Source organism: Myotis daubentonii, chromosome 2 (assembly GCF_963259705.1).
Source record: "Myotis daubentonii chromosome 2, mMyoDau2.1, whole genome shotgun sequence".
NCBI classification, from domain to species: Eukaryota; Metazoa; Chordata; class Mammalia; order Chiroptera; family Vespertilionidae; genus Myotis; species Myotis daubentonii.
The window spans coordinates 7,252,408-7,271,557 of record NC_081841.1 but is presented as its reverse complement, the minus strand read 5'-3'; the positions used below and the strand labels follow the sequence as shown (position 1 = coordinate 7,271,557).

The window sequence follows — 19,150 nt, the reverse complement described above, 5'->3', positions numbered from 1 at the left end:
CGGAGGGGCCCAAGCTCGAACACAGAAATGTTACAGGAGGCGCACCGCTGCAGTGAGGGTTTCGGAGAGGCCGGCTGTGGGTGTGAAGATGGCGGGCTGGGAGAAGGCACGGGATAGGAAAGTTGGGGAAAGGCCAAACCACATAGCTTGGCTTGATCCACAGGCTTTCCTCCTCCCTCTCAGGTGGGGGTCCTTGATCCTCTATCCCCACCCGATGCTGAGATGCTGAGTTCAGGCCTAAGGAAAAGGCAGCCGGAAGCTGCAGGAGAGCCAAGCTGAGGCTGGGAATTTCCCCACCCCCACCGCATTCCTGAGGGCCCAAGTCAGCAGCCCCAACCCCCCCTAGCCCCCCCCAGCCCCCTCGAAGGCATGCGGAGGCGGCTGCAGGAAGGTGCCGTGTCTGGCCAGACACCTGGCCTGGTGAGTAGAGGCAGTGCCCCCCAGCCCAGCAGGCCCTGCTCCAGGCCTGGCCCTAGGGGGCGGCACCGAGGGTCCCACAGTGGAGGCTGGGTGCAGGGATGCAATTCTGGCCTCTGACAATGTGAATTCCCCCCATGTTCGCACCGGAAGGACAAGCATTTCCTAAGACACCCCTGCTCACAACCACGAAACCCACCCCAGCACGGGGGTGGGACGAGGAAGGAAAAAACCTCACACACAGGCAGAGGAGGTTTCAGTACAATCTATATTATCTCATATATATATATATTTCTTCCTCACTTTATTTGCTCACTTCTGTCACGCATTTAAAATGTCACAGAGACCAAAATAGAGCGACTTTCTGGTGGAACTCACAGCAGTCATACACGAGATATAAAACTAAGGGACTCTGTCTTCTCATACATCATACAATTAATTTTTCAAGTATTTTTTATATACAAAGAGCTACTCTATTGGGAAAAAAATTTAAAAAAGACAAGGTTGGTTACGAATCCTAGGAAGTAGGTGGCGTGGTCAGGCCGCTCCCAGCCCGCATCTCTGGGCCTGGCTCCCCACCGGGAGCTGGCAGGGAGCAGCCCCACACTTTGGCCTGGAAGGAGGACCAGAGAAACAGAAGGGAAGGGAAATGGTGGGAGCGGGGCCGAGGGCGTTCCCAGGCAGCCTGCACGGCCTGCTGCCTTCCCAGGCAGCTTGGGGCTGGCTGGCCAAGCCCCCCAGACAGGGACCCGAAAGCTGGCCTCTAGTACCCCTCAAGCAGGCCTGGCCCCCCTCCCCCGCTCCCACCGGGAGGGCTGGCTTGGTCACAGCGCCAAGTGCCCAGAAAGACACCTGGGATGGAACCCCCACCCGGCCCTGGGCACCGTTCACACAGGAGCGGCCAAGAGGAAAGATTCCGTAGTGAAGGCTGAAGCCACGGGCGGGCCCTTCTCCCTGCCCTTCCCCGGCTGCTGCAGCCCAAACATGCACTATCTTGGGACGGACGCCTGCCTGTCCAAACAAGCAGCGTCCATCAGGTCTCCTCCTGACGGTGGCTGATGTGAGCCCAGGCTGCACAGGGGCTCTGGCCCCGGGTGTGGGGTGTGGGGGTGGGCAGGCGGAGGGCCTGGTGGTCCTGGCCACCCGAGGCCTGTCCAAGGGCGCCTGGCCCAGCACTGCAGGGGCCTGAGTGCCAGCAGCTTAGCAGGGAGCCCCCGGGGAGTGCCTGGGACAGACTGAGGCCCGGGGAGGGGAGCGTTCATGTGTGACTAAGGCACAGAAGAGATGGGCTGGGGCCAGATGAGCAGGACACCAGGCCGTGTGGGCATGGGGCCGGGGCCCTCCTGCAGGCCCAGCCTTTGTCCGCCCTCCCACAGAACTGTCCTCCGGAAGCTGCTCTGAAATGTGGACTCAGACTCTTCCCCTGAAATGGGAGGGAGAAGCCCCAGCAATGATCGGGGCCAGCAAAGGTCTGACGGCTCAGCCAGGAAGGAAGGTGGGAGCCCCTGACCCGCTGAGCAGCCAGGCAGTAAGGGCTCTGCCCCAAATGCTCTCAAGACAGACCCAGCAGAGGGGCAGTGGGGGCTGCCGCTGTCCTCCGCAGGCCAGGGGGAAGGGGCATGTGACAGGTGCAGCCACAGCAAGGGCAGCCGGGGGACGCAGGGGCCTCACGTGGACAGGCCACATCCGCAGGAGAGGGGCCCAGAGGCACCTGAGCACCTTCCTAGCGGGACCTGTGGCTCCTGGCGTCTGGCTGAGCCTTGCAGCAGGCCAGGCAGGCCGGGTCAGGAGGGGCTCCACAGACAGCTTCCTCCCTCCTCCCTCCTCTTCCTCCTCCTCCTCCTGCCCAGAGGAGCTAATGCAGCACAAGGGGGCGGAGGAAGAGGGGCAGAGCTGCAGTGCAGTGTTGGGGACAGGCTGTGAGTCTCACGGGGAGGGCCATGAGCTGGGGACAGAGCTGAGAGGCTGTGGCCACTGGTCGGCAACACAAGCGTCAGGGCCTGGGGCACGGCTGGTCCCAACACGCCGCCACCAGGACGAGCCGAGCCGCACAGGCATGGGAGTGGCCCCCAGTGACCCCTGCTCCCCGCCAGGCGTGCGGCGTGGCCGTGTGGAAATGCTCCTGGAGGCTCGGGGTGAGCCTGGGCTGTCCTCTGGGCAGACGACGATGGCGGTCCCTCTGGAAGCGATATGTGAGCGCTCTGGTCCAATAAATTAAAGGCAATGCCAAAGCCCTGGCAGCCGCCTCCGGGCCTGGGCCTGAGGCCGGAGGGGTGCACCTGCCCTGGGCCAACCTGCCAATCCTTCCCCAGCAGCAGCCACGCTTAGAACTCGTCATCAGAGCTGAGCAGGAGAGTCTTCTCGGTGTCGCGGGCGCCACTGAGGCTGTGGGAGCGTGAGAGGCCGTGGGCGCCGCCGTGCCAGGGGGGCCCGGGCTCCAGGGTGGACTGCTGCGTGTACTGCTGGTAGGCGGGCGAGAAGTTGTGGATGGCGTCCTGCACAATGTCGTGCGGGTTCATGGTCTCCTTGAGGCTGCTGGAGATGCTCTTCATGGGGGCGCAGCGGCCTGCGGGCGGGAGGCAGGGGGGGTGAGGGGCTGGCGCAGCAGGAGGCAAGGGGCTCGGCCCCCAGGTTGTGATCCAACCACCCCTAATCCTGGGACCCACCCCCAAGGCTATGCCATCCCACCACCCCTCCTGGGACAGAGGATGGGGTTCTGCACGTGAGAAGGTGCAGGCAAAGAAACGGCCCTTCTGGCTGGGGCTCAGGGCAGAGAGCACCCCTGAAGGGGTGGAGGTAAGCAGCCATGGGGGCTGAGTCCGGCAGGTGGGACGGGCCAGGCGTGGAGACTGGCACGATGCAGGCAATGAGCCCAGAATGCTCCGGGGAGGCAGGCCAACCCGGCATGAGTGGAGGCGGAAGTGCTGGGGACGGGGCTCCCGGTGCTGGCCCTGCCCCCTCTCCTGAGGGACCCGTTCCATCGGGGCAGCTGCAGAGGCTGGACCCCGGCGGAGCAGACACCTTCACCAGCTCCCCCGAGAGGGCGGGAGCCACCGGCTGGATAAGCTTCTCTGATTCCCTCTCTGATGAATGGGCCCCACAGGCCCAGGCCACACACTGAGAGGTAAGGGAAGAGCTCACTCGCAGCCAGGTCTTCAGACTCAAACACGTCTGCCCTTTCTGCCTCCATAGCCTCTGCCATGGACATAAGAAAGGCCCCTGGTTTCCCAGTAATGGGTGCTGTGCCCCAGGACCAACAGGGCATATGCCAGATGACCGGCCGGACAGAGCAGGTCTACAGAGGTGCCCGTGGTGAGGAGACTGGGCACAGAAGAACCAGGCAGAGAGGCGAGCCGGTGACAGGGACCAGGACTGACATGCAGGACAGACATGCAGACAGAGAGCAGAACCTACCGTAAGGACCATACGTTGGCACTGCCCACGGCCAAACCCGGGGCAAAAGCAGGGCGGGCGGGGGAGAGGGGAGAAGCAGGAGAAATAGAGAAGACAAGAGACAGCTGAGTGAACACCATGGCCCACCACCAAGGCCAGTGCATGCCACGCCCCCTGCCGCCCCCACCCCTGTCCCATCGGCACCCCAGCAGCCCCAGCTTCCCCTCGGGCCTGGGCGCACTATCCACCTGCAGAGGACCCCCCCTGTGGCACTCCCACTCTCTATGGGGGGACAAAGAGCGGACACCAGAATGGGGGCCGAGTTCGCCTCCGCCCCTGTCAGGGCCCCCACACCCCACTTCTCCAGCCTTGCCTGGAACTGCTAAGCCTGTGCCTCGTGTTCCACAAACCTCTCCCCACTTCACAGACAGGAAATCGAGGCTGGGGCGGGGTTTCTTGTGCAGCCCCCATGACAGAGCCAGCTCTGCACCCACGCCAGACGGGAGGGCTGAGGGGCTGGGCACTGTGGTTGGCGGGCCTGTGGTCGGCAGGACCACGCGGAGGGGCAAGAGCGAGCAGCAGCTTCCCCTGGCGGGCGGGGTCCATGCACAGCGGCACAGCTGCGGGTGGATGTGTCGGGGAAGACGGCCCAGGCGTCCATTAGAGCGTCGGCAGGGCCACCACGTGCAGAAATGGTTCTTAAACACTGAGACCTTCCCAGGCTCTGGGCACAAAGGGACTTTCCCAAGGGACAGGGCCTGGCAGGACCAGGTCCAGGGACATCGCCCTCAATCCTGGGAAGCTGACCCTTCCAACTGGGGCCTTGGTGGGAAGCCAGTGGGCCACCAGCCGGCAGCGCTGAGCCGGCCAGCACAGTGCCTGGCACTGACAGTGTGCAGTCAAAGTGGAGAAAGCGCCCCCAGCCAGTGTGTGGGGGAAACGCAGTCGGGCCCACCAGAGTCACGAGGCCTGGAGTACAGGTCAGGCCCTGCATCAGCAGCTGTGCAGGCATCCTGCGGCCGCCCACCAGGAAAAGAACATGGCCGGAAGGGGTGGGAGGCGAGGAGCCCGGCCGCGGGCCAGGCGGTCCTCTATACTCTTCCCAGGACACGGATGCCCGGGCCCGGGGTGGGCATCGGTGCTGCGCCTGGGGAAGTGGGTCTCCCCCTCCAGCCCCGTGGGAAGGGAACTGGCAGCAGCCGAGCTCCAGGGTAGATGTGTCAGACCAGGAGGCCTCCCCTCCAGGCCCCCCCACCTCCTCCCATCATCCAAGCAGCCCCAGACTCCGCTTCCTCTTCCCCTTGGCCATCCCTCCAGGCCCAGTGGCAGCAGAGGCACCGGCCCGAGAGCTGAAATCCCACCGTCAGGCCCGAGCCCAGATCAATGACGGCGGAACCTCTGAGGTGGGGCCAGCACGGACTGTAAGACTCCCCAGGGGGCTCTGCTCTCACCCAGGGAGGTCAGCAAGTGTAAGAGAAAGCTGGTCAGAGCTACTGCCACCCAAGTCTGCTTCTGAGAGGTAATCAGGTTAAGGAAACAACAAAACACTTGAGAGACAGAGGATTCTGGGATAAACGAAGAACCGGCTCAAGTCCGAAACCCTGAGGGACTTCTGTCCTAGAATCTCTGTCCTGACCGTCCCACAGGGCACTGTGCCTGTCAACTTCGGGTACTCTAGACCGGCTGCCCGAGACAGGTGGGCCTCGCTCCCAGGACCTCCCTCACGTGACCGGGACGCCTGGCCCTTCCACCCTGCAGGACGCCGCAGGCAGGAGGGCCCGGCTCTCACCTTGCGCATCCAGCCTCTTGTCGGCATAGACCTTGTAGGTGAAGGCGTGCCGCAGGGCCAGCGCCGCGAAGAACATCTCCACGCAGATGATGAAGTCCTGGTAGCCGGCAGCCACGGTGCCCTCGCCCACCGACACGCGGGCTGAGTGGATCTTGGGGATGGCCCCGCACTTCTCCAGGATGGCCAGGAGCAGGCCTGGGAGCAAGGTGTGGGTGTCTGGCCCCGGCTGGACCGCCTTCCCACCCCCTCCTCCTCCATGCAGCGCCCCAGGTGCCCGGGGTGATGGAAGTAGGGGCCCTGGTGGCTCCTGTGGGCAGCGTTGCCGACACAGGCCGAGGCCACTTGGAAACCCCATGCCCCCAGACCTTTCTGGCCATGAACACTGAGACGTCACAGATTATCCGGGGTCCCCCGTGTCCCCCCTCCCATGCATCAGCTTCACTGAAGCTCTGCCCTGGCTCCTAAGGCCCCTAAGGGCCCAGACTTCTGCCCGAGTGGGCACCCAGTGGATGGAGGCCCCTTTGAGCTCCAGGCTGGGATCCCTAAGGACAACCCCATGGCCTGGGCAGGCAGGAGGAAGGGACGAGGTCTAGGGGACAGGGCCGCCACATGGGGGTGGGCGGAGGCTCACCTTGCCAGAAGGAGAGGAAGATAACAGACTTGACCATGAAGAACTTGAGGACGGGGCTGTAGGGGCTGAGCAGCTCCCTGGTGGCGAAGTAGAAGAGGAAGAGGGCGTAGAGGGCCAGGCTGACGGAGACGTTGTAGATGATGGTCACGTACAGGTAGCCGCTGGCGACGCTGCAGAAAAGGGGAGCATCCTGGCTTGGACAGACCCTCCGAGGGACGAGGAGCCCCCCCTCCTTAGTCCTGCCCCTACGCCAATCCCCATGGCTCTGACCGTGCTCCCAAGCAGTGCTCCACAAGCCACATGGTGATCAAAGAGGCCAAAACATGAGGCGGGTGCCGGGGTGCCTGCAGCACGGGCCAGGCCAGCGCCCTGCCTCACGCAGGGGTGTCTAGCCACCTGCCCGCAGCTCTGGTGCCCACGCGCCTGGCCTGGGATGAGGGCTCAGCCGATGGTCAGACAGCGAGTGTCAGAGTGACGGGAGCCCAGCCCTGCTCTTTCCAAGGTGAACAAGTTACATCCCACTGCGCCTCTGTTTGCCCACCTGCCCTGGCGGGCTGCTGTGCACCACCCAGGTGGTGTTGCCAAGCGCATGCCAGCACATGGCCATGGGGCCACTGTCCCTCATGCCCAGTGAGAGGCCTAGACAGTTCACCAGGTGAGGCTTTCTACCCGAGGACTCAAGGCGGGCCTCTCGGGCTCCAGCCCCGCTGCCTGCCTGGATGGTCACTGTTCCTCCTGCCCCAGGCGCACCCCCCGCCCCCACCCCTTATGCAAAGGGGATGGATGCTGAGGGCTCCTCGAGTGCCCCTGGCAGGCCAGCCTCGCAGCTCAGGGGTGCGGAGGCGTGAGGAAGGCTGGGCACATGCCTGACCTCCACTCAGAGGAGGTCCTGAGGGCGTGCGTGTGCCCAGTCCGTGGCCGCCTCCTTCCCTAAGCCAGGCATTTGCCTCTGGGCAGGGACATCTCCCCTGGCACCAACACTCCCCCCCCCCCACCCCCGCGGGGACCCGCTGCTTACTCAAAGTCACCGTCCCGGTACTTGCCAAAGGCCTGGAGGACCACGGTGCTGACAGCCATGAGCGGCTTCACCACGCAGAACTGCAGGGTGGCCTGCGGGGAGAAGCTGAGAGTCAGGATGGGACAGACCACGTAACAGCACCCCCTCTGGCCAGCAGACCCGCTGGATGCCAGGCCCGGGGGAGCCCAGGGTCCTCCCGGAGGGGACTGCTGTCTGGAGAAGGCGGACGGAGTGAGACGATGCCAGTGTGACTCAGCTGAGTGAGAAGACGGGTGTGGAGGAGGGAGGACGATGGACAGAGGAACGGAGGAGAGGAGACAGGAGATGTCCCTGGAGAAGGGGCAGCAGGAATGTGAGACAAGGGACAGGCAGAGGGGACAGCTCATACCGAGGCCAGAGGCTGAGTGGTCAAGGGCACGGGTTCGTGCTGGACGGGAAGCACCGTGAAGTGGCCAAGGAAGTGGGTGGGGTGGGGAGCAAAGCCGGGGCCCTGCTCCAGGGACTGGCCACATGGGGAGCAGGGTTGGACCAGGGCTTCCTCTCGTGCCCTCGCCCACCCCCGGGGTCTGGCTCCCTGCCCCGGGCCCAGGGTTTATATTGAGCTGGGGTCCTGCTGGGGGTGGAGATGACTTAACAGGAGCACGAAACAGGAAGCAGCCCAGAGCAAAGGTCTAGTTTTGAGACCCGAGTTTGAATGTTGGCCTTGTCAGCTGCCAGAAGCTCGAGCGGCGGCCACTGAGCCTCTGGCGGACGGACGTAAGCAGCCCCTCGTCACAGGGTAAGCCCCGGGGCACCCACGGCGCCCATAATATCACTAGAATCACCTTCCTGCCGAAGTCAAATACGTCTAAGCCACGGGGCCTTCTGTGGAGGCGGGAGCAGTTGGAAAGGCTAAGCGAGTGTGGCTCCAAACAGGGCCAGGACCCTGGAGCGGAGAACGTGGCCTGTCGAACCCAAAGTTCTGGGAACCGGAGTGAGGTTTGCAGGGGAGCCCAGTGGTCAGAGCTGTGGGTGCCACCAGGAGAGGCGTGTGTGACGGGGCTAGAGGGGTGATGCTGCTGTCACACCCCACAGATCTGCCCTGGCCTCCCCACCCCACCTGGAGGAGGCGGGACCCCCACCGACAGCCCACAGGGGAGGAGCATCCCCTCGTCTGGAGTGAGCCAGTGAGTGAGCGAGCTCAGAGCCGGCCACAGGCGGGCGCCCGGTCAGCCACTTGATGCCCACGTGGCTGTGGGGGCCCAGGCGTAAGCACTGTCCCCAGCCTGACACAGAGGAGGGAACTGAGGCCCAGGGACCCTGCCGCCCAGCAGGAGGCCCTGCCCTGGGACAAAGCTGCCACCCCAGGGCGGGGGCGGGGCTCTTGTTCTCTCCCCTTTTCCTACCTCGCCCAGCCACTGCCGGGACAACGGGGAGTGTCCGCAACAGCCAGCCCACAGGCCTGGGGATAATTTATAACAGGCGGCTGGAGCTAGTGATCTGGGGTCAAAACTTTGTACACAATATAATCATCAAAGAAGGCATGAGTCACAGGCCCAGGCGCCCAGCCCAGGGTAAACAATGGCCCTGAAAGGCCCCACCCTGAGCCCGGGACAGTTTAACTCTTTCCCTGCAGGTCCCTCGGGGAGACTGTGAGTTTAGAAACTCCGTAAGGAAGGAAGATGGAAGCTGACCTGGAGGCCCGGGAGGTCCGGGCAGGCTCTGTGGGCGTGTGTGCCTGGCCCTACACAGAAAAGCCAGGCCTCCAGCGGGCCAGTGCCTGGCTGTGGTTCATTTCCCCTCGGGTACTCTGGAGATGCTGGAGGGGTCGGAAGGTCCGTGGAGCCCCAGAAGAGACTCAGTCGAGGTCGTGCTCTGTGCCAGCACCTTGCGAATGCTCTGTACCCACCACCTCACCTGTTCTTCAAACCATCCCTTGGGATAAGTAACATTACGCACATTTGACAGAAGGAACCAAGGCTCAGAGAGGTTAAGTAATGACCTGAGGTCACGGTCAGAGGAGAAGCTGGAAATCAAACTCAGATGGTCAGAGGCACAGGCCCATGCACTTCACCACCACACGGCCCCGCCCAGCCCTTCCAGACCACAGGGAGGCAGCTGGGAAAACGAAAGCTGCCGCTGCCAACTGGGAAATGGGGGAGGGACTAGAGACAGGACACGCCTGGTTCGTCATGCATCTTTTTTTTTCAATCCTCACCTGAGGATATTTTTTTAAATATATATTTTTGTTGATTTTAGAGAGAGAGGAAGGGAGAGGGATAGAGAAATGGAAACACTGAGAAACATCGATTCGGCTGCCTCCTGCACGCCACCTACTGGGGATCGAGCCCACAACCAGGGCATGTGCCCTGACCTCTTGGTTCATGGGTCGATGCTCAACCACTGAGCCACACCAGCAGGGCTGGTCTTGTATCTTTAATGCAGAAACCCTCCTTCCCTCTAGCCCCAGCTGATGAGAAGTTTTCAAATGGAGATTCTAGAATCCCATGCACATCCTCCGATTCTCACACACACCGAGACTTGGTCAAAAGGGGCAAGAGTCTAAGACCACTTCGTGCCCAGGACGCTCTCACTGCCCCTCTGAGCACCCCCCGTGAATGCAGAGGCATCCCTAACTGTGTGGGGAGTGGGTGCTGAGGTTTGGGGGGCGGGGGGCTTGCAGGAAATGCGAACTCCAAGGTGGAGCCAGGGCAGCCTGTGGCAGGGTCCACCCAGCTGGCCTCTGCCACCCTGTCAAGCAGGGGCAGCACAGCCCCGCGGCTGCTGCTCCAGGGCACAGACCGGGCACGTGCGGGGGCACACACCTGCTTGCAGAACCGCAGGAACCCAATGGAGTACGTCTTTCCCCAGAGGCAGCAGGTGCCATACATACAGCTGGACCTGGAAGAGACCACAGAGGAGATGGTGAGCAGAGAGCTAGGACTCGGGGAAGGTGGGGCTGGGGGACGCCCTCCCGCACATCCAGACAAGCCAGGGCACAGCAGGGTGGGGTGGGGACGGGGCAGAGAGCCCAGGCAGCTTTGAGCCCGAGGCCAAGTACAGGGAGCCAGCGGAGAGCATCTGCAATTGCGGTAAAGCGTGAGGGAGCAGGCTGCTCGGCGGCCCGCAGGGAACAAAGCACCTGAGAAGCACTGACTGTAAACAGTGCGAGAGGGAGAGAGAAACAGGAAAAGACGGGAAGACAGAGGAGAGCCGGGAGGCCCTTCCGAAAGTCCCAATGAATGGCCTTGCTCAGGAAGCTCAGGAGACACAGCAGGTCAAGGCCACAGGCGCAGAGGAGCTGCATGTCCAGCTGCCGCCGGGACAGCTCGGAGAAAGGCAGGCCCGGAAAGCAGGGCGCGGGGCTGCAGGGAGCTGTGTACTCACTCGATGGGCTTCCCCCGGATCTCTGACATGATGGAACTTTCTCCCCCGAGGTACTCATAGCACAGGCTCAGGAAATTGTAGATGACCAAGGCTGTGAAAAGAGGGTCCACAGTAAACCACTCCCATCAACAGGACGGGTCAACAGACGGCAGAACTCTGAGCAGCAACGAAGTGAAAGACCAGTCACAGCAGCAACAGAGAGCCCTGAGGGACAGGAGAACCGCACCGTGAACAGAACACTCCGTTTTAACCAAAACCAGGCGGGACCAGTCGCATTGCTTGGGATGCTGCGCGCTGCTCTCACTCTACAGCATGCACATGACGACCTCAGAAGTCAGCTCCGTGGGGAGACGGGAGGACGGGAGGTTAGGGTGGGCACGGAGGGGCCTTGGGGTAGCTGGCCGTGTGCCCGCTCTGTGGTTCAACCAGGTACTGGCTTTAGAATTCATCCTATGCTCTTTTCTATTGTGTTATGGACCACGAATTTACAGCAAAACAACAATAAAACATTCTCCGGGGGGCTCTCAGGAGACATTCTAAGCAAGAATGAGACGGCAGCACCTCCGTTCGCTCACAACCTGCAGTGCTCCTGAGTCTGCACTAAACACAGGAGAGGTGCGGAAAGAGGCACACATGTCTTGAGAAGCTGGGTCAGCTCGTTCTGAGTCCGGACGCGACTGGACATCCCCACAAAGATAGAATCTGCGAGAGCGACCGCCCGCCGGCAGAGAAGTATGTTGTAAATGCTACGCTATAAATACAGCAATGCGCTGTGATGGCTCCTGGTCAGGGATGTCTGCTGGGTCAGCAAAGCGAAGGCTGCTGCCTGCAGGTGCCAGAGCGAAGGGGTGTGCCGCGAGCGAGGAGGGCGGGCGTGGACGGAAGAGTGAGAGTGTGGCAGAGGACACCACAAAGGACGGGCCGGAGCAGGGAGCGAGGAGGGCGGGCGTGGACGGAAGAGTGAGAGTGTGGCAGAGGACACCACAAAGGACGGGCCGGAGCAGGGAGCGAGGAGGGCATCCAGAAAAGCATGGCCAGGGCAAGGTCAACATGGGGCCAGAGAGGCCCCTTCTCCTCTGACCCTGCATCCCCCGCAGCACCAAGGCCTCGGGGCTCCTGGCGCAGCCCCTGGTTTGGCACTCAGGGTCTCCCCACGGATGACGTGGTCCCTGCCCACCCCTCACTCTTCCTGCCCAGCAACGCTGGACGCCCCTTTCCCCCAGCAGGTTATTGCTTTTGCACTGGCTGTTCCCACTGCCTGGGGTGCCCCTCCCTCCGCACTCCCATCAGACACCACCTACCCTGCGAGTCTCTGGCCACCCTAGGCCAGTTCTCTCACCCACAGCCCTGATGACGTGCAGACGCTGTGCAGACCTCAACACGAAAGCCTGGCGACACAGTCGGTGGCGAACGGTGGCCTTCAACTTGGAAAGGAAGATATCTGGGTGCTTTTTGCCACTCACAGCTGCTCTAACCTATGAAGGGCTCATGTCTCCAGCTGGGGTGAGGGCCCCAGGGAGCACCCTCTATGAACACAACCATAGCACCTACCACACTGCGCTGGGACTATCCCTCAGCAGACACAGAGCAGAGGGGTTGCCGCCTGGGTCTGCCACTGGGTTAGCTGTGAGCCTGTTTCCTCATCTGTTAAATGGGGACGGGAGTCCCTACCTTCACAGGAGGCTGCGAGGTTGAAGTGAGTATGCAAAGTGTTCGGACGAGCGGGCAGCACTCAGCAGCGCTGCGTGTCGGCTGCTACCTGCCTGCCTCCCTCGGGGCCAGCATCCCGGGATGGGATGGGGACCCTGTGTGCTGCCGGCCCGGCACAGGAGCAGCTCAGGATGTCTGGTGACTGCAGGCATCCCCACTGATCACTCAACGACAAGAACTACTTTGGGGTACGGGGAGGGGGCATCTAGCCAAATCTGACGTCAGCCTGCTAATGGCCTTTGTCCAAACCCACACGAGGCCACGTGGAATGGATGTGTCCATCCCAGGCTGGGTCCAGCCATATTGTGGGCGATGGTTATTTTCCAAAGACGGCCACACCCTCTGACACTGACACAACCGCTGCATACGGTGGACCGGGTGGCGCAGAAGCGATGCTTCGTGACATCTGACACTGGGATCAGAAGCCTCTTTCCTCTGTTCTTTCCCGAGACGCCTGCCCTTGGATCCAGTCACCGTGTGGGAAGCCCAGGCTGACCCCCACGTGGGAGGAATCGAGAGCCCAACAGACACCAGCACCCACTGCCAGACACACGAGTGAGTCAGATTCCAGATGAATCTGCCCCGGCCGAGACCCCGCTACCACGGGCAGGGGCACACCATGCCCACGTGCGTCCCGATGCCTGCCCGGCACTGTCAGCAGAAGCAGACGGTTGTTTCACACGTGGCTGTTTGGGATCGTTACCTACACAGCCATGTGAGTAGAACCTAGACATAAAACCACCTGTGGCGTTCCCAGGGCGTGCACGCTCCTCACGCGTCCCGAGGCCACATATTCTGGTCCCTCTGCCTCCCAGAGGGAGCCGCTGAGATGCCGCCTTCTCCTTGGTGGCCTCCTCTGTCCTGTTGCCATGCTCACTTCCCACACGGTGAGCTCTCTGCCCATCCGCCTGAAACTTCCAGTACAAGCAGCAGCGAAGTGGCAGGAAAGCCATGAACGCCGAGCCAGCCCTCCTGGGTGTGGGCGTGGTCCTACCATTTGGAGCTGTAAACATGGCCACATATTCTGGCTACACTCTCTCCACCAAGATGTTTCATTTGGGCCCAGGTTCCAGGGGCTCAGAGCAGCAGGGCAGGCAGCCATGCCCACACTCAGTTCTGTGCTCCAGTTTGCACTCTCACGGGATGCTGAACAGATTTCCCCAAGGTGATCAGAATTCCAGGCCCGAAAGACAAAACCCTCCAGGGAACCCCCAGGGGCCGAAGTTCATCAGCCCCTCCACACGGAACCGCCCTCGCAAGCCAGGCCTCCTGCCATCCACGGAGAAGAGCCTGGCGCCTGAGCTCACATCCTTTCCTGTATCACATACGTCCGCATGCAGCCAAGCTCTGTGCTCAGCTGGTCAGAACTGTCAAATCTCATCCATCTCTCAGCTCAAGATTCTCGACCTTTTACCAGTGCTCTGTCCAGCGAGTCTGTGTAACACCAAGTTGGTGACGATGTCTGTCAAAGAATCATGAGTGAGTCGATAACACGCTCTCAGAGAAGGGAGGCAAGACAGACTGTCTTCCAGATGGTCCAACCAGCCCACACCAGGACCATCTGGACAAGCCAATCCCTCACCGGAGAGTTCCAGAGCCACCCCAGCACCCGGCCAGGGTGTTCACAATGACAAGTCAACACACCCCAGGAACCAACACGAAGATATGCTGCCCTGGGCATCGGGAAAGCACAGCAGATTCGCAGTGAGGTTCTCAGCCAGCGGCCTTGTTGCCTGACTTCCCCCTGACCATGGCTTCAGTTCTGGCCCCTGGGAGGCCTCAGAGAAACAGAGTAACTCTATGCCCCCTAAATGTTCGCTACAGCCTCTGTGCTGGGCTCTGTGCTGGGCCCTGGGGACACAGAAATGACCAAGGATCCCACAGACAAGGCCCTCCCGTGTGAAGCAGGGCGTCCAGAATGAGGGAAGGGATGGTGTCTGTTTGTCTGTCTGTCTCAGTCTCCTGCTCTGGAGAGTGAGGTACCGGAACTTTGGGCTCCATCCTAGGCACCTAGAGAACTGCACACAGTCAGGAGAGCAGGACAGGGTGGAGATGAAATGAGGGTTGTCCTGGGTCCTTGAGGCCTGGAGGGAAGACACTGGCACTCACCCTCTTCATCTGTGTGCCAGTGACCTTGTCCAGAAGGTCAGACAGGACCCGCTTAGTCCCAGGAGTGGATCCTACGACCTCTGCTCAGTGTAAGAAACTATTCCTAAGAGGCAGTCTTCAGAGGGGCAAGGTAGTGAGCTCTCTGCTAGTGGAAGCATGCAATCAGAGTTCGCTCGGCCCTTCCACACGGGCCACACCCAGGGCATGGCAGCCCCTTAACAGGCATTAACTATAAAGGGTCTGAGCAGCTGACACTTTACAGGTCCCTCCTTCCCAACCCCGAGATGCCCGACTGACTTTCCCTCCAACCGGAGCAGCCGGGAAAGGAAGCTGTCCTCCTAGAGACTGTTCTCCACCCGCCCCCCTCATCCCCGCCCCCTCCCGGACAACTGCAACAGCACAGCCTTGGGGGCCCCCAAGGCTTCACGAGGGGCTCCCCGACAAGTGCACTCAGCAGCCTCTGCCAGCAGCCCCCGGGGCAGGCGTCCTCATCAGCTCCCCCCTCCCCCACTACAGGTAAGTGAGGCACCGTCTGCTCCACAGACACTCCCTGGGTCCCGTTCTGTGCCCTGGGTGCACCTGGCCATCGCCAGCTCACTCCTCCCCGCGCCTTCCACACCGAAAGCAGCCCCGGGGCCTCGCTGTCCTTGCTACACAGACACCGTTATTTGGAAAGACCCGGGCATTCGTATTTCAGATAACTCACGGATGAGCCCGGGAAACTCAGTTTTGACCACTTGGGACAGAAATCTTCCCTGCTCAGTAAAGAGGGCCTCAGGACTTTCTTTCCTTTTTTCAGGGACTGATGATCACTGCGGACAATAATGGGCACAGTGCACTACAGCCAGGGCGACGGGCTCTGCCCGACACGAAAGGCCCCGGGATGCTGCCAGGCGGGTCCTTCCCTCCCACCCCCCATGCCATGTCTGTCCTTTGCTGGTCCTGCTTCCTGCCACCTGGAATGCCCTTTCTCTCTCTCAGGACCTCTGCTGGTTCCTTCTGCAAACCTCTTTATTCTGATCAGAGCTCCTGTGAGTCCTGGCAGCACATGGCCCTGCCGGCCTTCTGTGGCGTGTCTGCGGCCCTCGGCCAGGTTCATTCTGGCTACACTCTCTCCACCAAGATGTTTCATTTGGGGCCAGGTTCCAGGAAGCGAACCTTGTCCAAAATCTGAAACTGGGTGAATGAAGCGTCATTCTTTAATTGTTTCATCCAGGCCTGTAAAACCTCTTCCCCTGACAAGAGTTCATATTTTTCGCTGAGAAACTCATCCTGTGTTCCTTCACCAAGCCTGGCACAGGGCAACCCCGGGCCTGGGAGCCCCAGGCGAGCCTGGCGTCCAGCAAGCACCTGGGAAATCCTGGGCCAGTTTCTTAGCCTCTCAAATTCCTTCCCACGGTTGTAAAATGGGGGTGATATGTATTCCTCCGGGTAACTGGGAGGTGAGAATGAGCTAAGCCTAACGAAAAATAGGTGGTAAAGCTGTGAGCCCACACCATCGTTACTGGGAAAACAGTGCTGCATAAAGCAATGGGAAGCCCTCTCCTCTGCACCCTGGCCTCCTGCACCCCTGGATCAGCTCCCCAGCTCCTCAGGCTGCCTCAGAGTTGTCTCTAGGAGCTACCTCCCACGCCGACCACAATCAAACACTAAATGCCGGGAAGGGGCTGGTTTCCCGCTACTCCAGCCTGGCGCTGCCGTGAGAACCGCGGTGTGAGTTACAGCCCTCACCAGATGGTAGGTACTCGGTCAGAGGGACCCTGGGCTAGCCATGTACTTCTCTGAGACTCGCCCTCTCCTTGGAAAATGGCAATATGACCACCCACTCAAGCTGTTTATCTCCTCTCCCCCTCCCCCTCCCCCCAGAATGCCACTAAGATGAGAATGAATCGGTGGAAAAGTACAAGCCTTCAAGGACAAGGAGATGGCACCGGAGGCAGCCGACAGCAATGCTGACAAAAGCTCTGAGATGCAGCATGGTCAGCGTGACCTCTGACCGGGAGGGCCCAGGACTGCGGGGGAAGGTGCAGGTGGAAAACATGGCTGCAAGTCCGCGCGGCCTTTACTTTCCTGGCCGGTGGGGCAGCTCCTTCCTCAGAGAACTCAGCTCAGCCGAGGGCAGCAACACGGACACTTGCAGAAAACAGATGAGGTCTGAATGCGAAGCGCGAGGTGTCTAGGTCCCTTCCCCCAACTGCACCCTTAACTCAGCGTGCCCAGCTTTCACCACCCGGAGAACATTAGTATCTGAGGAAACAGGCCCAGGATAAAAAAATCTTCATCGAGTGCCTGTCCCCACCACTGCGTAAAAACGGCACAGGAAAACCATGTCCTGTCACCCAACTGGGAGCCGGCAGTGTAAGCCCCGTTCTTCAATACAAATAGCCAAGGACACCAGACACTTGAGGAGCGCTTCCAACACAAAGGTCAAAGGCCAAGACAAACAAACAGGGAAGTCAGGAGACCGAGATAATGCAGGAAACAGAAGAAAATTGCAATTAGCGTCCCGGGAAGGGGAGATACTCTCTCCCACACCAAGCACAAGGGACTATAAAATAGAACAGGAAAGAGCGCCTGACGCTTTACAACACGATAAAGAAAACAAAACCTTCCGTAGGAAAGCTCAAAGGTAAATATTTAAAATAAAATTTAAAAGCTCCTGGGAAATAGTACAAAAGAAACCATAAAGAAAACTTAAAGGTCAATCCAGAAGTGCAACATCCTACCAACAGGAATTCCGGAAAGGAGGAATAAACGGGGGGGGGGGGGGGGGGGTAGCAAAGGAAAACGCAAGAACATTCTCGGCACGGAGGACATGGGCTTCCACGTGAAGGCCCCCGGGCACCCCCCACAGTGACTATCCCGCCGCCTCTGAGATTTCACAACACTGGGGGCAAAGACCATAAGCAAAGGGGAAAGCAGGTCACACACAGACATTAAGAGTCAGAACCCAGCCCTGGCGTGTGGTTCCGTTATTTAGGGTGTCATGCCACGATGCCAAGGTTGTGGGTTCGATCCCTGGTCAGAGCACATAGAACAATTAACCAATGAATGCATAAATAAATGAAACAACAAAATGATGTTTCTCTCCTCTCTCCTCTCTCTCTCTCCTCTCTCTCTCTCTCTCCTCTCTCTCTCTCTCCCTCTCCCTCCCTCTTTCTCTCAAGTCCATTTTTTAAAAAAAGAATCAGAATCCAGCACACTTTCCGAAAACAATGCTGGAAGCTGAAAGACTGAAAAACCTGCCTTCAGAATTCAGAGGGAGAGTAATTTCCATCTTAGAATTGCACTCCCATTGACAACTAACCAAACAGAACAATATAATACATATCTGTAGACAATTTTCAGATTTCAAAAACCAGAAACCCCATGCACCCTTTTCTCAGGAAGCTCCTGGGAGCCGAGCTCTAACCAGGAGAGGGCGAATCGCCAACAAGGGAAAATGGCCCAGGGGACAGGTGGGCAGCACAGGAGCCAGGGCTCCCAGGACGCTGGGAGGGAAGACCCAGGGCAGCTGCCGAGCAGGAGGCAGGGCGTCAGGAGGAACAGCACCGAGGAAAACCCAGAGCGAAGGGACATGCGCCTCCTTAGAGAAGGCGCGCTTCTAGTTCAGTGAAGCATTCGGGAACAGAGTGATGACAGATACAGAGAAAACAGAGTAAACCAAACAGCAAGACAAGTGGCAGCAGAGGAAAAGCACAAGGAAATGTCATCTCGAGGCACCTGCAGGCTCAGCTTTGAACAATGTTTACAGACATGGAGTAACGCACACACGAAATGCGGACTTAGAAACGCTTGTCACCTTAAAAAGATGAAGGAGCGAAAGCGTGTGGGTGTGCACAGCCGGAGGTGAGTACCTGAGCCACAAGCCGCCCAGAGGAAGAAGTCTGCTACTAAACACTACATGACACTGGAAATCCAGAAACAACAGTCTACGCACGTTTTTAGGTTATTCAAGGGAAAAAAAGTTTAAGGAGTTGAAAGTGGCCCTGGCCGGGTAGCTCCATTGGTTAGATGATCATCCTGATTTTAAAAAAATAATAAAAATAAAAAAAAGAGTTGCAAGTGCAGTGAACTTGGGAGTCAGAGGAGTTGGGGCAGCTTGTTTCATCGATATGCATGTATGACTTTAATAAAAATAAAACGTTCATTGTTTTAATTTTGTTAAAAAGAAAAGCAAATGTCGCCTAATGGCCAGCAGAGGCCTGGCTACTGTGAAGTAGGAGTTCCTTGGCCCAGTCCGTCCACTCCTGCCCCTTCCCCGTCTCAGGAGACTGGGAGGAAGGGGAACGCATGGGGGCCTCTTTTTGAACTGTAAGGGACACGCCACCACCACGCCTGCTGGGGGCAGGTCCTGCGGAGCTGCAGCGCTTGTAGATGTAAAAACCATGGGAGAGGGTCCCAGGCACGGAGCAGAGGTGGAGGAAAGGGCGAGGCGAGGGCCACGCCACCCGCGCGGACACCGAGCTTGTGGACGCTGGTGGCCTGTACTTCGGCGGCTGGGGCCCTGTTTGTAAACTGCCTGGGAGGGGCCCAGAGACAACAGCGTTGCTAGGAGACGCAGACTTCTTACAAAGGACCTTTCTGTAGCTGGGAGGAAGGTCTGGACAGGCAGGGCCTGAACAAAGAGGCTTCTGGAGTGGGAGGAGCCGCCAACCATCTGCTGCCACCTCTGGGGCCGGGAGCGAGGGCAACGCGAAGGCTCCCTGGCTGTGCC

General features: G+C 59.9%; 1 protein-coding gene and 1 long non-coding RNA gene across 7 annotated transcripts in view; one reads left to right on the top strand and one right to left on the bottom strand.

Moving 5' to 3' along the window:
* Positions 1-667: 667 nt before the first annotated feature.
* Positions 668-19,150, bottom strand: part of TMEM184B (transmembrane protein 184B) — a 48,348-nt gene continuing 29,865 nt past the window's right edge. The window contains exons 3-9 of one of the 4 annotated variants that reach the window (XM_059681563.1): positions 10,615-10,705; positions 10,053-10,128; positions 7,249-7,340; positions 6,231-6,400; positions 5,600-5,794; positions 3,832-3,852; positions 668-2,983 (exon numbers count right to left, since the gene is read on the bottom strand). In XM_059681563.1, coding sequence (XP_059537546.1) covers positions 2,742-2,983; positions 3,832-3,852; positions 5,600-5,794; positions 6,231-6,400; positions 7,249-7,340; positions 10,053-10,128; positions 10,615-10,705 — 887 coding nt within the window. In that variant the 3' untranslated portion in view covers positions 668-2,741. The other 3 variants (XM_059681564.1, XM_059681562.1, XM_059681561.1) reach the window with 3 other exon arrangements.
* LOC132226974 (uncharacterized) lies at positions 10,048-17,208 on the top strand. 3 transcript variants are annotated; one of them, XR_009451097.1, is made up of 3 exons: positions 10,048-10,152; positions 10,747-11,346; positions 11,960-17,208. It is a non-coding gene; the product is annotated as an uncharacterized LOC132226974 (long non-coding RNA). The 3 variants fall into 3 exon arrangements; XR_009451096.1 differs by lacking the exon at positions 10,048-10,152 and having other exon boundaries at positions 10,702-11,346; positions 11,960-16,170; positions 16,300-17,208; XR_009451095.1 differs by lacking the exon at positions 10,048-10,152 and having other exon boundaries at positions 10,702-11,346.